The sequence below is a fragment of the Eleginops maclovinus genome, chromosome 21 (assembly GCF_036324505.1).
Source record: "Eleginops maclovinus isolate JMC-PN-2008 ecotype Puerto Natales chromosome 21, JC_Emac_rtc_rv5, whole genome shotgun sequence".
Classification (NCBI taxonomy): Eukaryota; Metazoa; Chordata; class Actinopteri; order Perciformes; family Eleginopidae; genus Eleginops; species Eleginops maclovinus.
This window is the reverse complement of record NC_086369.1, coordinates 1,950,424-1,966,936: the sequence shown is the minus strand read 5'-3', so window position 1 is coordinate 1,966,936 and position 16,513 is coordinate 1,950,424. Positions and strand designations below refer to the sequence as shown.

At 43.5% G+C, this 16,513-nt stretch overlaps 1 protein-coding gene across 1 annotated transcript in view; it reads left to right on the top strand.

Annotated features, from left to right (window-relative positions):
• Positions 1-16,513, top strand: part of map3k22 (mitogen-activated protein kinase kinase kinase 22) — a 33,586-nt gene that overhangs the window by 7,528 nt on the left and 9,545 nt on the right. Inside the window, 9 exon segments of the mRNA XM_063912714.1 lie at positions 1,217-1,300; positions 1,845-1,889; positions 7,671-7,780; positions 9,918-9,955; positions 13,515-13,614; positions 13,780-13,896; positions 14,128-14,242; positions 15,989-16,122; positions 16,412-16,485. Coding sequence (XP_063768784.1) covers positions 1,282-1,300; positions 1,845-1,889; positions 7,671-7,780; positions 9,918-9,955; positions 13,515-13,614; positions 13,780-13,896; positions 14,128-14,242; positions 15,989-16,122; positions 16,412-16,485 — 752 coding nt within the window. The 5' untranslated portion in view covers positions 1,217-1,281.

Genomic DNA, 16,513 nt, shown 5'->3' with positions numbered 1-16,513 from the left:
ACTGAGTCCTTTAAGTCAGACTGCGGTGCTGCTAAATGCTGTCTCCATCACTGTGACACTCAGAGATTGTAGGAGCTGTGATTTTGTGATGTCAGTGTGCAGAAACAAGCAGTCGCAGCAGCTATTTCTCAGTTCTCTAAGCAATAACATCACCCTTAAAGGCCTAAAACATGTGCTTAATGTGAACATAAGGACTGGGGAGGTGCCTTTTATTCATGTGACATGTTTCCTCATTCTGAATTTATTCAGAGAAGGAGTTATGCTTTCACTGATGTCCTGTTGTTGGTTCAATCCTACTTCCTCTTTCATTATATGCAAATAGTTCACTCTTATGAAGGCTAATGTAAAAGTGAGCACACTGTGAAATCAGCTGTAGCAATAGAACGTTTATTAGTGCATTTAATGAGCAACATACACTGTGTTTTACCTGGATACACGCAACATCCAATAAATCACATACAATTGTTATTGAACAAATTGGCAGACTTTGTTTCTGTAACCTCGAACTTCCCGTGGGTCAGCTCTGGCTCTGGGATGCATGATGGAGGAATGCATCACCACATTTAAATACGACAGAACTGTGATATTTAAAGTCCCGTTCCCCTTTTTTCTGAGCCTGGTTCAAAAGAAAACCTACAAATGTTTCCCACCACTGTGTGTACGTACAAAAACATAACAGGAAGAAGCCTTTTAAGGATGCAAAGACTAGATAACAGACTCTTTTCTGTATCACTTCTTTAATGGGAGTGTCTGTGCTCATGCTTTTTACCTGGGGCGTGAGGTGAGGCAAACTCCCACGCCTGCCTTCGCTGCAGCACCTTGGGATCTCCATGCGTAAGGCTCCTCCATCATCAAACACAGAGGAGTTCCTCCACTGTTCTCAGAATCACAATAAAGAGACGTCAGGGCATTCACAGGATTTCAGATGGAAGGAGCATCCTTGATGAAGCTCTTGGCTGTCATGTTGTTGTTTGTCTTACCAGGAGTTTTCTAAGAGGATACGAGAGCGTCCTGGTTAAAGAAAGATGAAATACATAACCGAAGCGGTGACACTGATATTGGAAAAAGCTGCTTTGTGTTGAAACTACCACCTGCGTCCTGTTGTGTCATTGTTTTTGTGCAATCACAGAAATATAATGTGTGCGCCAGGCTGAAGGAAAGTGGCACAGTTCTTGTTGGATGTTAAAACCGTGTTGTTTTTTTGTTTTGCCCACAGGATGAAATCTTCGCCCGCATTGAAAAGTTGAGCTCTGTGCTCGAGTTCACCAGGGCCACTTCCTGATGATGACAGTAAACATGGGTGAGTAGTATTCGAAAGCAAGCTGCATACATTCAGAAAAGTACAGGTTTATACGGGGGAAACACACACACACACACCTCACATCCTCTGGCAGGAACAGTGCGGAAAAAATAACAAATGTGTAAAGAGTGTGGGGAGGCTGTTAACCGCTCCAGATGGCCCTGTTTAGCACACGGTTGTTTTGGTCGTTTAACAATGTTGTTTTCCAGATTTCTGTTCTTTATTCACAATTGGATGCTTGATTTTGTAAGTGCCAACATATACCCTTCCAATGCAAACCTGTATTTAACACGTATTTACTGTATATTCACACCTACATAGCCTGGTGCACTCCCGCTTCTATGCAAAACCCATAGTGTGTTCCTCAAATACATTTTCCTGTGTTGTATTTGCATGCACACACTGCACGAGCTGTAGTCTCAACCCCCCCTTACCTTTGCAGACAAAGACATCTTAAACACATACTTGAGATTGTTTATATCCTGTCTCTATTTTTTTCACTGCTTTTGACTCATCCAAAACTGTGTTGCCTGTGTCTCCATAGATGACGGTCTCCAAAATGGACCGGGACAGCACAGGAACTCACAAGGTAAACCTTAATTGTCTCAGTTGAAAAAACAACAACTGCAGAAACGGTTTGATATTTACAAACTGAGGTTGTTCTCTTTCTTGCTCAAAGTTATATGAGAGGATTATTATTAGGCTACTCCAATGTGTGTTAAACTACAAGCCTCTAATACTGCCTATTTTGTTAAGATGGGTAGATTAACTTTGCTGGTGTGGCCTGGTGTGTTAGTGAGCTTCTGAAGTTTTGTGTATTTTCGATGTCCAGAAAAAGCCAGGCTAGCTGTTTCCTGCTCCTTTGTTTTTTGCTAAGCTAAGCTAATTTTCTCCTGGTTTGACCCAGCAATTTTAGAAATGATTTGCTATTTTATTGTCAGTCTTGCTGAAAATTAAATAAGAGGATTGTAATTAGGCTACTCTCATGTTTGTGCTTTAAAGAGCTAGCTAAGCTTAGCGTAGCATAAAGACTAGTAGCAGGTGCAAACAGCTAGCTGGCTACGTCAAAAATAAGCTCATAGCTGCAATTTTCTCCTGGTTGTGAATCCATGCACTAGCATTTAAGTGGTGTAGAAAAACTCTCTGCAAAAAAATGCCAGTGTGCATATTTCTGCACACATTTATAGGAGCTCATTACATCTCCACTACAGTGAAGCTGAGGCATACAAGGGCAAAGGGAAGAAAATGTCACAGCCTTCAGATATTGAATGAAAAAGTGTGCAGATATTCTCCTACGCTAAGACTTTCGGTACAGCCCTTGTACAAACACTAGCTGCGCAACTATTGTCACACACCTCCCTGCATTACATCAGAGTCATTATTGTTAGTGAAAGATTAACTTCAGGGGTTTAAGCGTTACACCCATTAGGTGGTAAATTAAGTGTATCGCAGTTTCGATGCAGGGCAAGGTGTGTAGAGGAGAATGTGCTGTGTGTGTGTGTGTGGGTGTCTGTGTGTGTGTGGGTGTGGGTGTGTGTGTGTGTGCGTGTGCGTGCTGTGCGTCAGAGCTCGGCCTGTGCTGCAGAGTGAGAACACGTTTGGCTCCAGCTGCAAATCCTGCTGGATGCCTTTGCCATGATGTGTCTTTCAGCACCAGGAAATCCCCTCAATGTCTTCATTCAGGCAGCTTGCCTCACACACACACACACACACACACACACACACACACACACACACACACACACACACACACACACACACACATGAACGAACGAACACTGCCTACACACACTTTGTTAGCTTGCCAGTTGCAGCGCTAGCCTCTCAAAGTCAGAGTTATTCTTTAACACACTTTTGGGGCTGTAGCTTGTGGCTGCGTCTTCAACTCCAAACTCTTTTAGCTGTTCTGGTTTTGGAGAAAAAAATAGGGAAAACTAAAATAAATACAAGGTCAAACAATTAATAAATAATAAATGACAAATGTGCCTTTACTCCATTTGATCCATGACCAAATATAGCCATGACTCTTTTGGCAAATCATATCAAATAGACCAGAAATTCTGCAAAAATATGTGAATCAGTTTTGCAGAAGCACCGCTGGATCCAAATCCGATCCCATTCTAGACAAACTACATCTGACCGAGAGGACAACTCCTTTTTACGTAAACAATCTTTGACTGCAGCTCTAGCTTCATTCCGCCCTCTGCCACTTTCTTAGCTTTAGCCTGAGAAAAAACAGAAAGATGCAGAGTGGTGATGCAACGCTCAGCAATCAGCCTCCATTGTGTAATGCTGCTCGCTCTTCCTGGAATTCCCCCGTTCTTATGCTATTCACATTTCAACCAAGAGGCTCAGCAAATGAACGCCAGGTATCCTGACTTATCTGCATACCAGAAAACATTCTTCGTTATAAGGTTGTTGGTGGTGTGTGTGTGTGTGTGTGTGTGGGGGTGTGTGTGTGTGTGTGTGCTGGTTGTGCTCCACTGAGTCGGTGGTTAGCCTTGGCTGGCCTCGGCCTGGCAGCGGTCTCGGACCAGGCCTCGGTGATGTCATAAATTTAATTATAGCCCGCCATTACTGCCGGCTCTGTACGCCACCACGCAATTCTCACACTCTCACCCACTGTCCCCCCTCTGCTATTATCCGTAGGTCACAGCACAGGCCTCACACACACACACACACACACACACAAAGACACACACAGTGACACACACATGCAGGCCTGTGTTGTTTGTTTTGTATCCTTGACTTCCAGACTTCAGGGTAGTCTGGAGCCTGGGGAGAAAGCTCTGAATGAACTCACCAGAGAGAGCAAGAGTCAACGATAATGAGTCAAATATGAAGGTTTTCTTGACCCAACATGTCAAATATGATTCATTTTAGGTTTGCATTTTGGTGTTTTCTTCTTTTAAGTAGTGTGTAAGTGTAAAAATAGATTCCCCTATCAATGGAAAATCAATTACAAACAATTGAGGGATCGAGTAACATGTAATTGAGTAAGAGTAAGTAAATCTCGGGCAGAAAAAGCAGTAAAAGATGTCACCCTGCACGGCTTTCTAACATTTACTTATATATCAATTGGAAAATCAATAATTCCAGCCCAGCTGTCAAGAAAAGCCCCATTTATACAAAGAAATACTAAGAAACCGTACACGCTTTCCATGTCTTACACTACAGGAGCTGCATTTTGATTATTTTTCAATGTGGTTACTAAGCGGCCACGCACAAACGCTCCGTTCCCTCGTGTCCATCTTTTGACTGATTCAATCACAAACCCATTAATTTTCTTGTGTGGAATAATGCGGTTAGCCCTGCTCCGTATTCAGAGCAGAGACGATGACTCAGTTCCTTCCTGTACACAGAGGACAGACCATGTAGCAGTTAGTCATCCCGCGCCTCTGACAGCTCACAATTTAACTAAAGCGCCCCTGTTTACGTTCCTGCAGGTCGATTGGTATGGATTCGCTTGGTGAATGAATGCAGTTTTATTGTTTACAGGTGTTTGTTTTCACTCTGTCTTTTGTTCCTCCTGTCATATCTGTTGAACAAGCATCAAGGAAGGAAGACAGCATACTTGACCCACCTGTATTTCTTACGTTTAACTGATCTTATCTCAGTTAAACAGCCCACATGTAGCTATAAAGATAGGTATGGTGATGAGGCACAATCACAGCGCGCCTCTGCATCAGATCAGACTTTTGCTGCTTTGATATACGAAGGTGTTGATTCAGGAAAACCACGCTCTCTTTCTCTTTGCCTGTTTGCTCTGCAGGCCCCGAGATTTTGTGAGTGTAACATTTAGTTACCACTCAGCCTTATTTAGCTTCCCTGAGAGGAGGGAGTGTGCCGTTGCTCCTCGCTTTACTCCCACTGCTATATTGGGATCGTCAAACATGACGTCCACCTCAATCCAGATGTTCCTCCGCTGCAGTCAGCTCTCCGATTGGGTCAGAGGTGATCGAAAGACGTCATAGACTGGCAGTAGAAGTGGAGGGAAACGTTGAAGAAACGATGGATTTGAATACAGTACTTGAGTCGATGTACTTAGTTACGTTACTCCACTGCTTATCCTGATATAGACTCATTGGTCTGGTATGAATGGTAGCATCCTGTGGCTAAAGGAAGCTGAAGCTATTTCAGGCCTTTTTTCCAGAGTTCGTTGAAAGGTGTTATGGAAAATAATGTATTTTCCTCGCCAAGATTAAAATAACGTTGGCAGGAATTCTGGGAAAATCTGAAATGACATCAGAACATTTACCTGAAATTTACCCCAGTTTTAGCACACTTGTCTATATTTGGGTTTGAGATCCAGTCAACTGCCCTTATTAAACCAACAGCATCATTAGGAAATGTTCAAATACATTCATTCATGCAGGGGGGTCCTGCTTTGCGATCTTAAAAGTTCATGTTAACTTATGTACAGTAAAAAAGGAAAGACAAGCAGTGAAGTTTACACATCTAGAATTGGTTCGGGAAACATCTGCTGCAAACATCCCGATGTTAGGTTATCAGAAATGGTGGTGAGTAAGTAAGTAGCAACAATTATTCCACTAATTAGCAGCTATTTTGATCATGTATTAATCATTTTTCATGCAAAGATGCTGTTTTTAGTCTTTAGAATGTGGAGATTGCATGCTTTTCTCTATTTTATGTCATATCTAAGTGGTTATTTTCATTTCACATCAATTAAATATGGATTTGACTTTGGAATTGGAGGGTGAAATAAGAGTTAATTTGAATTGTACATCTCCAGTTCGTGTTGAACAGCAAAACCGGAAATGTAATGACATCACCTCAAATTTTGATACACTGGATGACTATTTTCTGATGTCAACAGGCCTCACTGTTGACCTAGAGATAATCAGCAGGATAAAAATAACCGCTGGTGTGATTTTTACCCCTTTGTGAACCTAACATACTGACTCAGTGTCTGCAAACCAAATGCTGTACCGTTAAAATCAAATGGCATCTCGAACTCCATCTGCTCTCTGTGTGAATGACAGTCCCCAGTGGCCTCTCTCTCACACACACACACACACACACACACACACACACACACACACACACACACACACACACACACACACACACACACACACACACACACACACACACACACACACACACACACACACACACACACACACACACACACACACACACAGATCCCCATCACTTTTCTGCTGTTGACATTGCAGGGCACACACCTGGCCTGATTTCCAAGCAAACTGTGTGTGTGTGTGTGTGTGTGTGTGTGTGTGTGTGTGTGTGTGTGTGTGTGTGTGTGTGTGTGTGTGTGTGTGTGTGTGTGTGTGTGTGTGTGTGTGTGTTTTTAAAGAAAGTACCCAGGGCTCATTCGAGAGGCATGCGGGAGCGAAGGTCAACGACCTCTTCTTTATATTGTAATCACCGCACTCAGATAATTGCATCCATTAAGGTCTCTTGATATGGTAATCTATGACATGCTCATCTGCATGATTGCCCCCTTTAGACATGAAAGTGTGTGAGTGTGTGTGGCGAAGAGTGTGAAGTGGGAGATGAGAAGTGAGAAATGAAGAAGAAGCGGTGGATAAAGGCTGAGCGTCGGTGGTTTGCTAAATGAATTTTAAGGGTTTTAATGAATGCTACCTCTCTGGAATTTAAAACACTCTTGACTTGCTCTTGTTTAGCCGTCAGTGTCCCCATGAAATACACAAAAAAGATCCTTTTCTTTACAGGATTTCATGTTTTAAACCCAAGATTCGTGCTTCCTGGAGTCACTCGAGGCATGGATGTGCTTAGTAACCGAGCTCCAGACCACACAGACACTCAAGGCCACATTGCCCCCTGAGACACACACACACATGTTGCATTATTGAACACCTTCACAGCTTTTGTATGCAGAGTGTAGAGTTGGAGAGCCACCGGCGTTGTTGGACTCAGAGTTACTCACACCCGAAGAGCGATGAAGATCTGAGAATACTTTCAGGTGTTTGAACTCAGCTTTTCTAGCTGTTTGACTCTGGGGATTGTGGGTATTATTACTACGGTATCTCTTCATCGCAGGTATCTCTCCAGATTTCAGAGGCTTATGATAACATGGTGATTCTTGGCACCGCTGTATAAAGAAGTGGATTGTTTTAATGAAGGGAAACTCCACAGATGGCATCAGAACAGGAAGTAGTAGATGCCTCAGGTGTTGCTTCATTGTTTGTCCTGAGCCAACACAAGCAAACACATACACACCCATCCATCACCACCCATGCATGACTCTGAATGCGCAGGAATGCCCACATGGGTTCCTTGTGTCCCTGTAGAAAGTGATTTATGCATCTCTATGTCAGGTGGAGCTGAGTGAGAGTGATTTCTGATGTTTCTCTTGTGTGTTTAGATGACGAGGAGGCGCTGAACTCTATAATGAAGGACCTGGCAGCCCTGGGCCGCTGCTATACCCAGCGCAACAGCCACAAGCCAACAATCAGAACATTGCTCTACAAACAGGTATGGCATCCAGACGGGCTGCGATTATCTAAAGTGCACTACATTTCATACCTTCCTGACGTCCCTTGGTCAGATTGCCCTGTTTTTTAAAATGTTTTTATGTCAGAATAAGAGGCTATTTTCTCTAATTGGCACAAGAATTATAAGGATGGTTTCTACTTGCATTGAATTCTCTGTGTTTTATTCAAATTTAGAATCAGAAGTCCTTTATTTTTCCTGCAGTAGGAGGAAAAGAACATTACAGCAGCCGAGGTACAGTTCAGATTAAAGAAACAAGGGTACATATTAGGCTATACAACAGGCAGGTTAATAGTAGACAAAACCAGCAAAGCAGCAGAATTTATTCTTAAATGGATCAATTTAGTTTGAATTCCTTATTAAACTTTGACATAAACAATGTTGATGATGATGCAACTTATCTTCCTTTTATTTTAACTAAGGTAAAAAATTAGCACCATTTTTGTCTTTTTAAACTAAAAAATAAGGTGTAAATTGTAAGGTGTAAACTTCCCCCAAAAATAGTTGAACTTGTATGAATGAGCTGGTCTGACACACACAGAACCCTAACCCTAACCCTAATAAACCGCCAAACCATACCGGTTACCAAAAAGTTGACAACCACTGGCCACCAGTAGGATTGAATGGTGTGGGCGAAAAGCAGCAGTGATCCAAACAGAAACAGGAGCTGGCAAATCTCTACCAGTCATTGTGTAAATGCACAGCAGTCTTTGAAGCATCACTGACCTTATTTAGGTAAACACAGGCAATCATATGGATGTTAATTTGATGTAAAGTGGATAACTTCCCCTGAATACTTTCATTCTCTGCTGTAAATCCATCCATAGCAGATGTGAAGTCAGCCCGATCACAGCTGCTGCTCATCATGTAAACTATAAACTTTTAACGGCCATCGTCTAAACCTACAGGGGGCGTGAGCGTGGGTTTTGAGCTCACATTAAAGCTGTCCCACATTCTGCTTTACTACACTTTATTAACCCGCCACAGCGCACGCACAGCAGAGCCTTAAACCTTTACCGTCGTTCTGGGATCCCACACAAAACGCTTTTCTGCTCGACTGACAGCTGCACGCTGCCAAGGTCAGGTGAAGGTTGGGCTGCAGTTTTGGAGAGGATGAAAAAGCTTATTTGTAGTTGAATTTCAGGACATTTCAAAGAAGATTATGTGACTGTGGAGCGTTCATTAGAAAGCCTGTTTTCAGTTGATTGTATACGGTGCTCGACAGCCGCAAACGGCCCAAAAATGTTCCTTTAGGAGCTTCAGGAACAATGCAAATACCAAAACACAAACTTAAGGAGCAGCGTTTCCTGAAAGTGCTGCATAAAGCAAACGCTGCAAGAAGCTCTAGCACTATGGACACCAGCGGACCCTTTAAAGTCCCAGCTGTGTGCGTCACTTTTTAGTGTCCCCTGGGTTTTGGTTTTGTTTTGATCTTCTTGCACACTTTTTAGTAAATGCTGTGCATGTTTCCTCAAGTTGGTGAAGATGTTTCTTTATTTGCATAGTTTCTGAAGCTGCAGCGTGTTTGCACCTGTCGGCCTCCGTACCTGCATGCAGCTGCTGGTGCACACAAACACAGCGAAAGACGTATCACTAAAGGATCTTTTAAATCTAAAAAGTAATACCTCCATTTGCAAAGTAATCCCTGACAAACATTTGGTTTACGATTTGCCTCTTTCCAGGATTTAATTCCTTTTAATGACCTCTCTCTGAAGTCGTTCTCCGTGCGTTTGTTCCCTCTGTGGAATGATAATTGGTAAATCCTCTTGAAGCACCAATGTTTATGATGAGCCATAAACAAACGGAGAGGAGCAGAGACTAGTTTCCGCTTAGCATTCGGGATAAATCCCCACTTTTTTCTCAACCCGTCGCTGTCACAGTTTATCACCATGACCTCATGCAGACTTGCAGGCTCCTCCACATTCCTGCTGCCTTTCGTAACGCCAGTATAAAAAGAGAAAACTATCTTTGGTGCGAGGATAATGCCCTCTTTGTGTTGCAGAGCAGCATCCAGCCATGTGTCATTATAATGTCCCTTAAAAAATCCTTTCATTCCCTCTGCCCAAATCCCACGTTTTAACTTTCCACCTCCCTCTGTTGTCATTTTCCCTCTCAACAGGATTTAAGAGTCAAGCTGGAGCATGAGAGAGAAAAACGGTATGTTGGAACCTCCGCATTGTTGTTTCTACTCCTCTGTCCAGAGCCCGACCTCCTCACTTTTTCTTTCTGTTATGCTTCGCCATGCCTGGGATTGTGGTGTCTAGTGGAAATGGCCGTTACATGCCAGGGTAGCATAAAAGAGAGAGGGAAAGAACCCCTGCTTTCGACATTTAGCCGTGTGTTTCTCAGGCAGGAAAGAAAAGAGAGAAGGCCGTGAGAGAGACAGACAGTGTGAAGGCAAACTAATACTCCATCTTCCACATCCTTCACCCTGCAGAGGGTAACTGTCTGGAGACGATCTTCTTCTCTTTACTCGCCACGGTGCCTCACAGTTTGTTTACCTCATTGAAAGCGAAGGCGCCCGGTATAAATACTTAAGAAGAGACTACTTCATCTGCAGTTTCCATGTAAGGATGCTGTGTGCAGGTCTGGCTTTAAGCACTGCGTCCACAGACAGACTTTGTCCCTGGCTCTAAAGAACTCGATCGACACACACAGAGTGGACTGTTACAGTGGGATAAACATCAGACACTGACGACAGCCAAGATGCATCAGAATATAGAGACACGCATTGGTTCATGCTGTGATTATAAGAACCACCAACTCTCAGGAGTGAGGAAGAGGAGGGAGACGGCCTCACATCGAGCCTCGCCGCCATAATTGGCTGCTGCTGCAAGTTTCTCATGTTCATGCTCTCAGTGTGTGTTCTGCCTCCCTGTGTCGCTCACCCTGGAAGACCTCTTTCATTGATTCTTTATAAATGCATTTCTTATTAATCCTCTGTAAATCCACTCTTTTTCATCCTGGCTCTGACCTCCTTCATTTAGTGTAAAGCCTTTTTACCTGAGTTTGTTACCTCTCCATTCTATTTATTTACCTTAAGCAGCTCTAATCAATATTTTGATACCAACAATGGATCAGATTATCATGTGATTATGAAAAGGGTCGCTGGTAATGACTAATCTTTAAAAAAACAGAATCTTCGTTTCTTGCAGCTCGGGGTGTTTTTCTTTCAGATCATTATTTTGGTTTTCTGACCCACAATCGGCCTGGTTTTGATCACTTTCCACTTCTATTGCTTCCATCCAGCTGTTTTCCACACACAAAAACTTTTCTAAAAAATAACAGCACATCACCTGCCAAAGACCAAACCAGGATGAACATAGGGAAGCATTTAGCTGCTAAAGAGGCATGGTAAGTTAGTTGAGACCAAAAACAGAGCTAAGACAACTCCAAATGAATGTGATGTTGCTTTTCACTTGCATGTTAGCCAAATAAACTCAAAATGGGATAGATATTCAGTACGTGCAAGTTTCCACTGCCCAGTTATCAGTAAATGCAGGTTTAGAATGTTCATTTTTCCATGGAAAAGCACATAACCTCTACCAACACATTTATAGAATGAGCTAATTTACAACTTCTGTCTGTAGTTAATGCAAACACTACCCTCAGTGAGTAAACACACACAAACACAGCATTACATATCCCATAAAATCCTAATGGAAAGCATGTGAACTCACCCTACTCCAACACAAGAAGCCCCTGAAACTGATTCTGACTTAAATCAAAACTTTTCACAAACACAGAGGTTTAAGAAACAACTGATTTGGGCTCGGTTGGTTGAGCTGGTGGAACATGAAGTCATTGTTTGCCCAAACAAATCTTTAAAAAAACAACTAAACGTTACGATCGTGATCCAAGTCGCAGCACCAGTGAGTTTTAAACGTGAGCGCTCGAGCTATTAGGAGTCCCTGAGTCAGGATAACCGTGTTATCTGTCCACAATGGAATCTAATTGGACGCTCTCTCTTTTCATTGGCAAGCGCTGAAGGTTTTGAGGCAGGAAATAGGAGCTGTGTCTCCCCCCCTCAGGGTCTCCTGCCAGAGAGTAAAGGAACAGAGCCAGACCTTCCTCTAGTTTTTTTTTCTTCTTCTGGTGTCCATGAGAGAAATCGTACAAGAAAGAGAGCATTCCTTTTACTCTGCAAATCTGTGTGTGCACATGCTCGCTCGGAGAGGAAGGAAAGCCATATCTTTTGGAGCAGCATCCTCACCCCCCCCGCCTCCCTCCACATCCCTCCAGCTCTTTATCAGACACATGATCGGCGAGTATAAACAGAGACAGAGAGCGTTTAGCCGTGCTGCTGCTCGCCTCTGATCTGCAGGCCTGCCTTTTCCCAGAATCCTCTCCTCAAATGAGCGGACCAATGAGCGGTCATTAAGATAGGAAAGGGCCTTTGATGAGGAGACGATGGGATAAAAATCAAGCCCTCAAGCATCAAGATACTATAAAGAGATAGCTCTTCAAAAGCAGAAAGAGAGGAGAACATAGACTCTGTCTTTCCATCTAGTTTCTCAGGACGTCTCCTCATAATACGCTTTAGTTGTAGCGCATCTTTCATACAACAATCTCTTACATTATTCAGTAAAAGACATAAAAATGCACCTAAAAGAGCAATCAAACAGGGCATTGAATGGACGATAGTGCTAATTGTCTGTCTCTCTGTGAAAGAGCAGGGAAAGACACACATCCTGCTGCTCTTTTCGCCCGATCCGGATTTTTAATTTTTTTCTTCCCCCCCTCTTCCTCTCAGGAAGTTTCCCATCTGCCTTTGTGCTGGCTCGGTGAGAGAGGCCCGCTGGTGTTGAAACAGTGGCCGATGCACACACTGATTGGGAAGCACACTCATGCATGTAGAGTTTTACAAACACGTACGCATCCATATATACACTCGCATGACGGCCGCTGATAAGCCCGGACATACAGGGGCTGCACACTCAGTCATACACGTAGGCGAGCGGCAGATAAGACACTCGTAGCGGGGGTTACTCTGTCTCTGTTTTCACTGCATTGATTAATCCCCTTCAGCATCAGGGCGCTCTTCTCCTTGATCCAGTGACCTCTGCATGATTCCTCTTATAGTACTCAGATGTTGTACTGAAGTAGAAGTGATAACACCTCAGTGTTAGAAGACTCTGTTACGATTAAACGTCCTGCAGTACTCATTATCCAGAGTGGATGTTAAATGTGCTGCTGGTAAAGGATGACATTACATTCATATGTTTGTACACACTGGCAGGTATCTCCATCTATAACAGCACATCATGGTGTTTTAGTTAGAGTTATCTTTGTATTAATCACATAAACCCTTTGTCGTCAAATAAATGTATTGTACAATAAAAGCACAATAAGAAAAGTACAATATTTACTGCCAAAATGCATCGGAGTAAAAGCAAGAAGTGGCATAAAAAGGAAACACTTCAATAAAGGGACTCAAAAACTTGAGTACAATTTCACCACTGCTTGCTACCATACCATATTCATTAAAGGGATTTAAAAGACGTGGTCATACAATCTGAAAACATGTTCAAAAGAACTAGATCTTTAACTCAATTTCTCTTTCTATATCTTTTCTCTTTTGCCATCTAACACTTCTTGTGGAAAACCCCCACCTAACACTGCCTTTCAGAGTCTGACCTCATGAAAGTCACGGCTAGACACAACACCAGCTTCTTTTTCCGACCTCTGACCCCGCCCCTGGCTCTCTGCCTCACAGGATCATCCCGTTCCAGAGGCCGCTGAAGATCAAGGAGCTGCTGCAGAAAGTGACCGAGGCCTTCGGGCAGCAGATGGACATGTTCTTCATGGAGAAAGAGGTACAAGAGCGTCTGTAAAACAAAAGGAAAAGCAACGTATAAATGATTTGACTTTTACATGATATCTGCATTACATCATGCATGTTCTCATGCTTTTACACGCCACCATTTCTGGTACAATGGGTAATTAAAGGTCATGTGATGTATGTTTTCTTGTCCTTTCAGCTGCTGCTGCCCCTGAAGACGCAGGAGGACCTGGACCAGGCGGTGCTGACGCTGGGCTGCAGCACCGGGACCAACGGGCTGCTCAGGATCCTGCTGAAGACCCCGAAGAACAACCATGTGAGTCCCTTACTGAAGACATGAAAGAAGACAAATAGAGAATTAATCTAATCAGTGTCAACATCTGACGGTGTGAACCCTGTTGCAGGAAGTGTCTGTGAAACAATAAGAGTGAGCTACTGTTTGCAGAGGAAACAAACTCAGATGACGTAACTGTACGATGATGTGATGCTGTGCTCACTTCCCCTCCTGATTCTTTTCTCCTGCTTGCTGTGTACGTTCTCACTTCAGTACCTACAGGTGAACAGCAGGGACAAACAGAGCGAGATGCGGTCTTCACGGTCACTGGGAGATCTCAAGGGCTCCCTGCTCAAAGGCTCGGAGAGGGTCCGCAAACACTCAACAGGTGAGGCGAAATGTAGAAGCTCATGTCTCCCAGAAAAACACAACCAGAGATTCACCTGTTAAAGGGTGGCTTGTCAGCATCAATTTATGACACAAAGTCACGGGAATGTTAATGGCGAGATGAGGGACACGCTTTGTCAGAATGTACAAATGCAAATCGGAGGTGAAAGTGACAAGTTTAACAGCCAGAGAGATGTCAGGTCAACACAAGGACAAGTGTCTGCTCTCATACCAAGCAGCTCTCCGTCTGCACCGCCACCTTGATGATTGTTTAGCGCTTTGAATCCGGGGATGATCCGTCTAACGGGGACACAGTGACACTCTGAAGCTTACTGATGGACACCTCTCTGCATTCAAGTCATAATGCAGCCTTCACCAATATCCACCTGCTACTGGACTTGCATTCAGTAATGTAACCTTAGATCTTCATTTCTTTTGTCCTGGCCCTTCATTGTCTTCTGTCACAGTGGTTCAGATAAAGTGGAGTTTGGGAATAAATGGCATTCATTTGAAATGATCCAGGAAATAATAGTTTGCGGCACACTTTTAAAATAAGAAACATAGAGAATAAAGCCATTAATGTATGCTATAGCAAGCCACAGGCTGTAATTGTATTACTTTGGTTATTGTAGGGTGTTGTATTGATTCAATAAATGAAATAAAAGCTGTTGGTTTGGGAGCTTAGATGCTAGGAATTTAGGATGGGCATAGAAGAGAGCACTGTTTGAGCTTTTCGGCTCTAGCTTTATGATTACCAGATCAGGGGCGTCATCCTTCACACCATAACTCTTGGCAAAAAACCAAAGGATGTAACTTTAGAAAAGTCCTTTAAGACAGACAAAGGTCCTTTAGTTGCTACACCAGACTCTGCTTACAGTATACAGACTGTTAGCTTACCTAGCTAGCTTAGCTCATCCTCTTTTTGGCTCTAGGTTTTTTGTTACTAGATGTTTTAACAGATAAGAGGGTTGCATCATTCTTGTGATCAAAGTTTAATCTCTTGGCAAAAAAACAAAGAATGTAAATGAAGACATTTCCTTCAAGACAGACAAAGGTCCTTTTGTTTTCATGTCACTGTGTGAAAAACTGAGCTCTCCCCTGTTTCTGTTTGGATCTTCTTACACTTTATATCAGGTCTTTCCAGAAAGGTCCATCATCATATCATGCAGAAAAGCTTAAAATGCTATATTATTGCTGTCAGTGCCAATTGTTCACACGTAGCCTCGTCCCCTCCCGAGTCGTATATGTTGTATAGAGTTACACCGGCTCTCTGACAATTCTCCCACAAGTCTGAGAGATGGAGGTGGAGGGAGTGGTGGCGGATGAGAGGTGACAGCTCAGTGGACGGCTGACTGAAGAAGTGATGAGAGCTGGGTACCTCAGACGTAGATTTTATTTCCTGCAATTTTCTAAATGCTTTTTAACCAAAGAACCAAAGCAATAACGTCCTAGTCAGCCTACAAAAATCCCTTCTCCACTCTATTGGCCTGTGCTAGCTAATCCACTGGCAGACTGAGGTCTTCTTACGCTGCCAAGGACGAGCGCTCAGACTCCGCTCAGCCGTGGCAGCGTTAGTCACAGTAATTGAGGTTAGAGGTGGCGGCTGTGTGGTTTAGTAAATCACCGCTGGCACTGTTGAACTTGTTCCCATGAATAACTCTGTGGCGCTCCCCTCTGCCCCTTTGCTTTCATCTCCCCTCCTCACCTTCACCACTCATTTTATCTCCTTTTTTCCCCCTTGCTCCAGGTTCCCTGCACACGGGTCGTACGTCCCCACCTCCGGGCAGCGTTCCCGAGGAGCAGCAGCAGATCGCTCGCCAGGGATCCTACACCAGCATCCACAGCGAAGGGGAGTTCATCCCCGAGACCCACGACCAGAACGTAAGAGCACGAAAAAACCCACTGTATATTATGTATAGAGCCTTATTTTTACGTGAAACAGGAAGCTCCCAGGATTTTTTGTGAAGTGCAGTATACTATTCTTGATAGTAGCTCTAGTAGAAACATGACTGCCTCTGAGAATAGTCTCTAATCTAGCTGTGTGTGATATGTATGAGACAGACGTTCATGCCCCTCCACATTCCTTTATCCGCTCTGCTTTATATTCTGTCCCTGATGATTGCATGCTCCCGTGACCCTCGATTTCCCCCTGTGTTATTACACCTGTCAGATGCTGGATCCATTCGGGAGCGCAGACAACTCGCTGTCGAGCAGCTGTCAATCAATAGATCAAGCCCTGGACAGGTGAGTCATCGCGCCGTTGGGAGTGTGT